This window comes from Gavialis gangeticus, unplaced genomic scaffold (assembly GCF_001723915.1).
Source record: "Gavialis gangeticus isolate Ggan-Ray unplaced genomic scaffold, GavGan_comp1, whole genome shotgun sequence".
Lineage (NCBI taxonomy): Eukaryota > Metazoa > Chordata > Crocodylia > Gavialidae > Gavialis > Gavialis gangeticus.
The window spans coordinates 63,579,804-63,591,756 of NW_017729031.1; the positions used below are offsets into that span (position 1 = coordinate 63,579,804).

Consider the following 11,953-nt stretch of genomic DNA (forward strand, 5'->3'; position numbering starts at 1 on the left):
GTCCTTTGGTTGGTTTTGAACTTACCACCCACTCGTTTCATTGTGGAAGAGTAAATCATAAAACCCTGCTTCCTTTCTCTTTGCCATTTAGTATGTCCCCTCTCCAGCATCTCTCCAATCCTTCCCTAGGTTCTTTTGTACCTGCAAACAAATTTTGTATAATCCAGCATTTTTCATCCAATTACTGCTTATTTTAAATGGTGTTTTTTGAAAATGTTTTTGCTGCTATTTGCAATCTATAAAGCAAACGCAAGTAAAGCACTTTAATACTGCTTGCAAAGGGCTACAGTAATTTATTTTAAAAGGACAGAAATATGGATAGTTGAAATAATTCTTAAAATTCATGCTTTTACTTCAACATGTTATAAGAAAATGAAAAAAACAAAAAAACAACAAAGACAGATCCAGTTTTTCCTTACTAGCTACAAAGAATGCAAAACTGCATCAAAAACGCTATCAAGAATCACACTAAGAGGAAAGAAATCCACATGAAAATGCTTCAGCCACCTCTGTAATATCATCCCTCTCTCTGAACCCAGTACAAGTCTCTAGTCCTTGTTTGGCCTACTATCTGAAGGAAGAATAGGCAGAAAAAAAAAGTCAGGTGAAGGAAAGGAGCAGATGGGACAAGAATAGTAAAAATCCAGAATGCATCTCTCCAATCCTGCTGAAATAAGAGGGGAAAGTCCATTCAGTTTCACAGTTTTTCTATGTAGCTTGCTGCAGAGGTTCCAAGGACCGCTTCATTTGAGGAGTCTCTGGAAAAATTAAATGAACTGTCTGTTGCCAAGCCTGCTGGTGGCAAGAGAAGTGAGGGGACACCAGGGTCTTGAATAAATGGGATAGATCTGAATATCTGCCACACGGCCTAGTCCCAAGGCGTCGCAGCATGACTCACTGAGGGAATCATTTACCCCTTGGGAAGGGCAAAAACCATGGTGAGGGGCCCCAATCCCTAAGGGAAATTAGCCTGGTAAGGGCTGGTGACGGGAGGGACTTACCTACAGATGCAGGATCCTATGAGACGAAGCAGCATTCACAGCCACAGCCCCATTTTAAACGTACTTACTCCCCGAGCATCGGTGCGCACGCAGGGAGTGACATGATAAAATCCTGCCTGGAATCTTAGACCTGGCTGGCAAAGAGCAGAGCGGAGGCAGACCGAAGAGCCCCACAGTTCCTTTGGACCTGTGATCCTGGAGGAGGGGAAGAATCCATCCAGAACTGCAGATGAAGAACCTGGAGGGGTTCTCAGCCCCAGAGGCCTCAGGCAAAGACAACCAAGGCGACATGCTGACTGGAGCACATAAAAGGCAGCATGCGAGTCAGGTACCCAGCTCAGCATAGAACTGAGAGCTGCTGGACTTTTGTTTGTCAGACTATTGAACCTATACAGAGTCGCAACTGATGTCACCTACTGCATTAGCTTAAGCGGGTACACCAGCTATGGGAACAAAACCCATTTTGAGGATGATGTATGGGATATCAGGTTTGTCCCTTCCAGAGATCCCCTCCTCAGAGAAGGACTTCCTTTTGTCATAATTATGAGTCAGTCTAAATCAATAACATAGAGGTATTATTCAACAGGAAACTTTGGTTGCTAAAACTCTAAAACATACCAAAGACATTTAAGATGGGTAGTCAATTTAAGTGAATCAGTATATTCTGCTCTCACCTGCTGGTATTATACCAAGAGGAACTGGTGCTCTGACAGGTGTAAGGATGTAATCTGTCTCTTTCCCAGCATCCATCTGAGCTTTTAGTAGTAGAGCATGGGCCACTTCACTGATGGATCCATCTCCACCAACACAAACTACCCTATAAACAGAGAATAGATTCAATGGTGTAAGATAAAATTTTTGTCTTGTACTATAGTTCATCAAAAATGAAACAAGACAATTGCCATGTTGTGATTATTTTGAAAACTACAATTCAAATGCCTAAAAATCACTCTGTCCTTAGGAAAAAAATGCATATCCTCCACATACGTACATGTATTCCAAACCAGTTTTTAAAAATGTAAGTTTTGTAACTGCACACACACACACAAAAATCAACCTGTGTATAGTTGATAATGAAAAATGATTTCCTATGTTCAATACTTAGTTCTATATCAATCAGATATGATAACAGATTAGTAAGCACAAAATCTGACTTGCAATGGCCATAAAAATATACTGTAATACAAAGTGATTTTCAATAATCCTACTAACCTAATCCAAAACCATAATATATCAAAACATTAAAAAGCTGAAAACTCTGAAGTCATTAAAATTAAGCATGAATAAGAAAACATAACATGCTATGATTACTAAAAGTTATGCAAATGTTGTAATTGTTATAAGGCACTGATTCCTACTTTTTGATACATTTATTACAGTTCAAAGCTACCAGGACCCTGATCATCAGGGATTCTGGTTTTGTATTTGCTACCGAAAACCACACGATCTGCGTTTTTCCACAATCAACTGAATGCATGCATGCATACACGGTGTCACATTTCCATGGAGCCTTTTGCCATCTCAGAGGCCTAACTATTCTTAGGCCAAAATTACACAAATAGAGTTACTCAAAAGTGGGCAAAAGCATGAATATAACCAACTTGAACAGCACAAATGAACAGCTGCCCCCAAGAAGGGCAACATTATGTCAACTGGTACCACAGTAAATTTTTCCAGGTCAGGTAAGCTCAGTTCATGGAACTCTCCTGAGAAGTAAGAGCTGTGGACTTCAATGTCCTCAGGCCGAATGGGCACAGAAATGAGGTCTAACACTTCCTTGAAGAGTGCTCGAACCATCATACTACTATGAAAAAGGTAGAAACTACCAACTCCCCACCTTCATGTTTTTGAGCAAAAGTTATCATGTGATTTGATATGTGCTCCAAGGACACATAACAGGGACCCCAGTAGTGTTTAAGTGTTTTCCCAGGCTCACACTGATCACAGCTAAGTGTAGGAAGAACTTTTGAATCCACATGCTCAAAGTGGGTTGCTTCCAAGCAGGCACAAATCAAAAGTGTAGGGAACTCTGTAGTCTAAAAGTGGGGGCACCAAATAAACCTGGCCATCTAATGTATTTTTTGGCCACTGGATAGAGCCAATATGAATCATTCTTTGAAACTCATCTACCTAAAATTAATGTAAGTCACATAAGTCTCATTAAAGCACTTACAGACCCAATCTGCATCTGGCTCTAAAACTACATCCACAATATGGATACTGGCATGGCCTGTGTGAACCTTACATTGCTGAGATTCAATAACTACAGAAACGTAGTGCTTAATGGGAATAACTTTGCCAGACGTTCAAATTCTGCCTTCACACATTAATACAGACCAACTCCAATTAAGACAATTGTCACCTTGATGTACGCCTAAATGTTGTGCTATAAGTTCAAAAGTAAAAGACTTAATTACAAAAACAGAGAGAGATAGTAGCATAAAAATAACTATAGCTGTGTGCTGCCGTCCTAAAAACATCAGTTTTCACAGTTGCATCAACTATTCTAAAATCTCAACACAGATGTAAATAATTCTTATTTCTGCTCTTGTATGTATTTCTTTGGACTTCTGAGTAAAAACAATTATTGCATGTACATAAATATCTAACAACTCTAAGCTATCAATTAAGTATCCAAGATAGTTTAAATAGGTGTGAAGGACTGTAGCCAGGAGACTAATCTGATAGTACACGTGCTTACGATGAAGGATAAAGTCCTCATCATTTTCTTAGACTAAGCCATAAACATGCTTCACTGTTTATTACTTGACAATATAATGGGGTTTCCCAAAATATTTTGGACAAAACTAAAAACCAACTAATCCACACTTTATGCAGACACTTGAGGGATATTCCAGGATATAAAACCCTACTACCAGCAGTCCTTTGCATGAAGGTACTTAATCATTGTTTCTGGAGTAGGTAATTAAACTCCCACCTGCTGTGCCTATATAGGAGAATGTTTTTGTCTGTAAAAGCACTGCTGTGGCTAGTATCTTCTCTGTTCCTTAAACAGCTATTAAAGCAGTTTTACAAAACAAAGCATATGAATGTTGATGGCAGTTTCTCCAAGATAAACATATTTGAATAATAAAAATGAGTTTTCCAACAATCTGACAATCTTATGAAACAGACCAGACAATCTTATGAGGATGCTTAAGACTGAAAATAAAAGTTATATTTACTTTAGAAACATTACTGAAATCTGGGCTTGTTCTGTATTTGTTCTATTGTATTCTTCAAACTATATCCAGTAATTCAGCCAGTTTTACAATGGTAAGTTATAAAAAAGAAAATGCATGTTGCCATATTATTTTAAAATAGATTTTTATACTTCTTTGATATTCCCCTTCTCTCATAATTTTTTCTTAATTCTTTCTCCATTGCTGAACTCATACCACTGGTTTAAAAAATGTTCTGAATAAAAATGCCCACATCAAAACAATTAAGGTGCTTGTAACAGTGCGGGGTCCTAGGGGTGGCCGTGATCTCCCCTAGTACCCCCTACCATGCCAAGTCGGTGTTAAAGCACCCTCACAATCTCACCCGCCATATCTTTGATGTTCTGTAGTTACGTAGGGAGGCTGCCCTTCATTCTCTTGGCTACGGTTCTGCTGGTTCCCCCTGCGGCTCAGTTCTATAATGGGGTTTCGGACACCCCAGCATTATGGGCTACGCCTGGCTCCAACCACCCCTGTACCACACCCCAAGCCTCGCAGATGTACTGGACGTTGTTTGGTCGATTTCACTCTCCGCACCCCACAGGCGCTTCTGGCTTGCCTCGCAACCGTGTTCTCTGGCACGTGTCAATCTCTGCCCCCACTCTGGGGCTTCTCACGCTGCCCGCTTTGGGGCCTTGGGGCTCAGGTGGCCATAGCCGTGCCTGGCCCCCCTAATTCTCCTCCTCGGGTCTTAAACCTCCTATAGGGCTCAGGCGGCCTCGGCCTTACCTGCCTCCCCCCCCAATCCTCTGCTCCCCTTCTCAGGGCTGGGGTCAGTGCTCCCCTGAATGTTGTGCCCTCTCTGGCACTGGGGTCCCCATGCTACGCTATTAGGGGCTACCGTGGAGCCCCTGTGAGGCCTCCTCCAACCCCTAATAGCCTCACTTGGTCCTCTGGTGTAACAACAACAAAAACAATAACACAACCCCTGGGCTATAACACAAAGCTAAACCTCATTCTCCAAACCACACCTCATCTCTCACCCGTGTAACTAGCGGCTTATACATCCATGCCTTTTTCTTTTTCCCACATTCAGGGCCGATCTCTTTCCCTTAGTCAGGCAGTACTCCTTCTTCCTGGCTGCCAGCAGAAAGAGAGCACTCACAGCCTCCAGGCTGTGTCTTATAGTAGTGAGCCTTGCCCCTTCCAGTCAGCTGACTCACCAGGTGTGGGCCCTTAGTGCCTCCTGGTTGCCCCTAGCAACCAGCACCTGAGCCACTACTCCAGCTTTCTAAGTAGCAGACATCTTAGTGCCCTGCTACAGTGCTATATCAAAAAACTTTTAAACATACTTCAGACCTAATTGTTAGTGAAAACCCTGGGGTGCATGGTCAAAACTCTTTTGGTTCTTCAGTATCAACGTCTGAAGGATTATGTTACATTCACCACTGTCCTAATCTTCAGTAGACTGTCATGGTTATCTATCAGTGAGGGACTTCAACATGGGAACACTTTAAATGAGTTTCATCCTAGCATAAGATGCAAGAAATTGAGGCGTGTTTTTATGGTTAACCTTTGGTCCTTTATAACATCCCCATCTGTTTTGACGACAGACATTCAAGAATGGCAAACTATCCCCAGGATTTCACAGGGCAGTGACAAAGACAAGTAGCTAGAAGTTCACAAAGGGATGCAACAAAATAGGGACGAGGTTGTTTGTTTGTTTGTGCTTTTTCTTCTTAAATATATATTATCAAAAGACACTTTGTTTTGGCCAGTGGCACTATCTTTTGGTCTTGTGGGCAGAATACGTGGCATCAGGCCAGTCTATGGGCCAGATTGGGATGTGTGTCAGAATGGAGCCGGTACTGCCTTTGCCTGGCCCTGCTTTGGCCTCATGCCCTGATTGGCCCTGGTCAGCTCTGCGCTGCCCCATTCCAGACTGCCCAGATTGGTCCCACTAAGCTCTGCTAGGACTAGCAGTATCACAAGTGCATTAACTTCATACTTGTTACTCCATGGGGTCTGCCACTACTGTGAGGAGGAGTATACTCTAGCAGCCTGGATAAACACTCACATTTAACTTAGTAGGGAAGAAGGGGGATGCTTTGGATTGGTTGAACTGAAAGCAACCATGGCATTGCCAATTTTCTAAAAATCAGAGAAGCAAACAAACAATGTTGAAATGTGTCCGACACCCTAGACAGATCACTTGTCCTACCATACCAGCTATTTTAGTGACAAAAAGCAAATGTCCACAAGTTCAAGCTGTTTGTTACACTTAGAAAAAGTGACCAATCTACCACAGAAAGGGTGGGTCTGGGAAGGAGGAGCTGCTGTTTCAAATGGCAGTTTCTTTGATCTGGGAACCTTTTCCACAACAAATTTAATACAAGGACAGATCTCTTTGACCCTCAGTATCATGCAGCAGTCTGCCTACTGCCCGTCCTCCAAGGAAGAGGGAGAGAGGGAAAACGGCAGGTTCTGCAGGGAGCATTAAAGAGTCAACCTGCAGGCACTTCTATCAGTCGTTGTCACTGATCACTAATGGTGAGAGGGCTGCAGTGGCGGGAAAGGCTGACCAAGACATCTCCAATGTCAGGTCAGCCTTTGCCATCCTGTGTGGCCTTCAGGCAGCTCTGTCACTTGTCATCGTAGCACTACAAAAATAACATGTCCAGAGCCACCAAAAATGTATTTAGTTCCCAGTTTGTTACAGTTAATGTTTAAAATGTAAAGAACCATAAGCTTCTGATGCTGATTTATCTTCTGAACCTAGGCGAGATCTGAGAATGTGTCTTGGTATAGAGACAGTTATTCAGTTCAAGCTATCCTATCGAAATAAAAACCTCTCTCTCTCTCTCACATTTTCTAAAGCCGTTTTTCCCTTGTTACCCCCATCCATCTGGCACAGGCTTACAGTTTCCATCTCACTTGAAAAAAAAGCTAGGATAATAGTTGATAGAAACATGGCAGGTCAATAGAAACACCTCCCTAATGGCTCTATCCCTTGGCTTTCTCTTTTCCAGTTTGAGATTTTTTGGAGCCAAAAGAAAAAGGTTACCCTATGACAGTTCTTTACTGACGCATTATTTCTGGTGCTTCATTAAGAAACATTCACCTCTTAACTCCATTCTTCAGAGCAGTTGTAACTGCTACTAAAAAGGTTAGTAAAAAGAAAACAAAAAACAAGTTACAGAGAAGAAATTAACATGCAAGAGAGCAATTGGTTTCCATTCCTCAGTAAAAATATCTGAAGATCATCATACTAAAAAGACTGCTTGTGCTAGCCAAAAAGCATAATTTCTTATTCATAGAATATGCTGTTTTTGTGAATTTGGTTTTGGTACAAGTCAGACTAAAACATTTCAAATTTCCAATTAAATGGAAATTATGTGGAAATTTAATTTTGAACACACCAGAACAAGGTATTTCCAAAACTGAAAAGCTAATCTGACCCTGAAACTAACAGAAGCCTTGACCTGAACATCAGTTTAACTAAAAGGCTGCAGGACTCCCAGGATCTGTGGCCCTATAGGCAAGCCCTACAACACAAACAGATACTAGACGACAAGGATCGGAATTAAAGCCTTCAAGGATCAGAGCCTCAGCTCTAGAGCAGAAAATGCCAACAGGCCTACCTGCAGCCATGGCTCCCAAGTGTCCATCCTTGGAACTGGGCCTCTCAGGGCTTTTAGACTTCTGGATCTCTGGCAGAGAGCTTATGAGTTGTAGCCTGGCCATAGAACCAGATACCATAGGAATGCAGCATTCCCAGACCTGAGTCAATCTGCTCCAGAGCTGCTGTGGCTCTAGGTAAGCTGACACAGGATTGGGGAACTCTATGCTTCCAAAATTGCTACCATTAGGGCAGAACCACCATTTGAACTGTCCCCTGCTCAGGATCCTGTGCTTTCAGAGTCTACATATCCAGTATATACCTGCCAACCAGTCTCCCCCAGGGCTGGATCTAGAGCTTCAAATGCTCCCCTGACAAACTTGGGCAGGTATATCCCAAAACCAAGGATCCTGGAAGTGCTGGTTCCTGTCTATGGAGCAATGCACTGGGAGTTCTGTCAGAATCCTGCTCGGATTTGACTAAAATTAATGCATAATACCCAAGAGGGTTCAAATGAAATAATTTAAGTTTAACGAACTGGCTTGCAGATTTGGACATAATTTGGGGAGAAAACTGAAGGATCAGTTCTTATGAACAGAAAAATGAAAAGGGAAAAAATTCAAAAGCTGCTAACTCCACTCTTCAGAAGAGCTGTAACTGCTATTAAAATAGTTTAACATACAAAAAAACAAGCACATTTAATACATGGAGTTCATCCATGGCTAATGACAGCACTAGAGGACTAGATCATGACTCCAAGGAACTTCAAAGAGAACATTAAAAAGGTACCTGAGACCCCCTCTACATATTACATGCATAACCTGGGTAATTGTGAAATTAATTTAGACTGGCTACATGTGCAAATTAACTAGCATACCTTTAACCAGGTACGCAACCAGCTACGAACTTAAAGATGGAAAATATGTAACAACTTTATTACTGGTTTTTATCCAGCTTTAATTATAACAGGTAGCATAACTATGCCCTTGTGGTTTGCAGCCCCATCATCTGACAGAGCTCCCAGCAGTGCACCATGCACTGCTGCAGCTGGGAGTCTCACAGCTGATGAGACTCCCAGCCATGGCAGTACCCAGTGCCTGTTGCTGGGAACAACAGACAACAATGAATCTGGCAGCAAGAAAAGTGATGACTTGGTAAGGTAGCACAGAATCTCCAGGGATTTCTGTTCTGGTGCCCTGCTTGCTTGCCCCTCGTTACACTGCTGTTTTCTCATCTCTTCAGGGGTGCTTATAATATTATTTTTGGGAGGGCAGGGGCTACAGAAGCTGAGCTGGAAAGATGCCTTTTTTGTATTTCTCATTTCAATAAGTTTCAATCTGACTACCAAGAAGAAGGAACTGTTTATGTAGTAAGCTTAAAAACAACTTAAACCCTCCTTTCCCAAAGACAAATCCAGCTATAAGGATTTCAGTCCATCACGTTAGAGAAAATAATCTGGAGGAAGCAAAATTCCCCAAAATGGGATATTCTTGTCTTGAAGTGCCAGTGTCATTTTTGACCTGTAGAACTTCACCATAGTTTCCACGATTATTTCTTCTGTTTCCCCCTGGGAATTGCCTTTGGCAAAGCCAAGGCTGCTCCTATAATTCTGATAAAGAGCAAAGAAAAAGACAATTCTTAGATGTAGAGTACCATGAACTCTTGGAAGACAACACAGTGCACTGTTCCCCCCAACCCTCCCAGCATTGTTTACATTGCTTTTTGTGGTAGGTGAAATAATGACAAAGGTAGTAGTCAATAGGCAACTGCCACAGCAACCTCTCTGTACATCCCAGCTGCAGAAAGAACCAATTTAGAATGGCAGCTAAGCCATGGGTTCAAGAGTAAAGAGTTCAGATCTGAGAGGCTACCTGGCTCTGCAAGAGAGAAAAGACTTCTTCATCAAGTCACAAAAATGTCACAATATAAAAAAATTTTAGTTGATTTTAGAGATCTTAATCTATTTTTGGTTTAACTTACCAGACAACCCTTCTTTTAGAAACAAAATCTCACAAAGGATTCAAAACTGACCAAGTAAAGTCTCCTTTCTGTACAATAAGCTGCCTTCCTAACCTCCACTACAAGGTGCCTCAGTCATAAATTGTAGGAGACCTTCTCTGTGAATTAGGCAAGTAAATGTACCCAAAGACAAAAATATATATCCTTTCTTTGCAGTCAGTTAATTACAGTAGTTTTCATTCTCCAACTTTTAGAACTATGACTGAGATTTACAAAGTATTACTTAAACCTTCTTGTGTGGATTCACTCAAAATAAGAATCTAGAAAAATAAAAAATCCACTCACAACTGTAAAATTAGCTTCAGACTTCCATGTCCTGTAACATCACTTTGTTCATAGAAAACCTAATCCTGTTCCCTTTCCTACTGCATTGTTGACAAGATTAAGCAGGGTTTTGAACTAATCAGGACACATTTCCATCCTTTGCTTTACTTGTTTTGAATCAGTTCTTTAAAATTTTTAAAAGAAAATAAAATGTTCAGCCTATTTTAAATATAGTCTTTTTAAGGGAAAGTATTATACTTCACATTAGGAACTATTGGTATGGAAAGAATTTAAAGTATAGCATTTGTGTAATTTTTCAAAATATAGGAGGTTGACTTGAGAGAAAACTAAGAAGTCTTACAGTTATTTTCTAGGACTGAGTAATAAAATTATCAATGAATGCATGTTCAACAAACCTAGTTTCTAAGATAAGTTTTGAAGAGAAAAGAAAACTCAGTCATGCTGTACATGCCAAGTACCGATCCAAAGTTTATTGAAATATATACCCGAAAATAGAGTAATAAATTAAATCTAAAATTCTACCAAGAGGAATTCTCTATATTAACCAAAAGTCATAGGAATAACATCACTTGATTATACATATATCACTATATACTATCTATATCTGTATCTGTATCTACATCTATATAATACCAAACTTACCCATCAAATGCCTGGAGTTCACATTCTTTAAGTACTGAGAGAGCATGTCCTTTGTATTCAGTTACTATGGAAGATATTTCAAGCATTACAATACTAAAAAATTGAAAAATAAATCACTCAACAACTTAACATACATTATTTAGACATGAACATATAATAAAAGTATAAATGAAAATTTTTTCTTGATGGTTTATTTTCTGATCATTAAATATATTAAATAGCTTGAATGTTTCATAGCTTTATGAATACAAGTCAAATATCTACTCAATTACAGTAATTTGTTACTGTACTATATTCCATACACAGTCATTTTTTAATTTAAAGTTCATGCTTTTAAATTGGTAAGACAAACATTATTTGTTTAAAGATAAAAAATACAGGTTTCCACGCTGGCCAATTCTCAACAAAATTTAAGCCTATCTTCATTTAGACATAAATCATTTGAATACTAATCGCATTCATTTGGCTTTGCATAGAATATGCAAAACGCTAACTAAAAATATGAACAGTTAAATATGGAAATGTGAAATAAAGCCAAATACCAGCAATAACAGCATAGAACATAGGGAGGAGGGTGGCACAAGTATACACCAGAGTCTGTAGCCTCTGGAGTAAATGAATCTGTCACTCTACATTGCCATCTTTGTGGTTGTTCATGCCCTATGTAGTAGTGTAAATGCCAGTGAAGACAGGATAAACTGGCATACTACAGATGGCACAAAGCATCATAACCACATTTAGCATTTTCTAGGGCAGCTTTGCCAGAAGAGACAGCCCAGCTGCATCCACCCATCAAAGATTTCTGCTGACTGACATGACACTTGCAGATGGATTTTTTGTGTAAGAATGTGCATCATTATATGCAAAATTACATTAATCTTTCATGCTTGTCTGTCCCGGGTGCTAGTATGGTTCAAGCCTTTTCTACAATGTTGAGATATTGTTAAAATTATTAGTCTTGGTGTCTAAAATAATCATTCCGTATCCAGCAGTATTATCTATCCCCACATTATAATGTACTACTTTTATAGACCACCCAGATGCTGCTGACGAGAATGAAAGGCTTTAAACCAAAGTATATTTAATGCTTATGTTCTTCAACATTAATACATTTTGAAAAAAAGAGTTTTCATATTAAACAATTACAGTAATAGAATGCACATCTGCAAAAATCTACAATTTGGTATTCTTAATGAATTTTCACAGTATCACGCTTATCTTAGGAA

At 40.0% G+C, this 11,953-nt stretch overlaps 1 protein-coding gene across 1 annotated transcript in view; it reads right to left on the bottom strand.

Annotated features, from left to right (window-relative positions):
- Positions 1-10,828, bottom strand: part of LOC109301813 (ceramide kinase-like protein) — a 39,827-nt gene extending 28,999 nt beyond the window's left edge. Inside the window, exons 1-2 of the mRNA XM_019523043.1 lie at positions 10,728-10,828; positions 1,676-1,818 (exon numbers count right to left, since the gene is read on the bottom strand). Of these exons, the coding sequence (XP_019378588.1) occupies positions 1,676-1,818; positions 10,728-10,813 (229 nt within the window). The 5' untranslated portion in view covers positions 10,814-10,828. The remainder of the gene's footprint in view (positions 1-1,675; positions 1,819-10,727) is intronic.
- Positions 10,829-11,953: the final 1,125 nt, after the last annotated feature.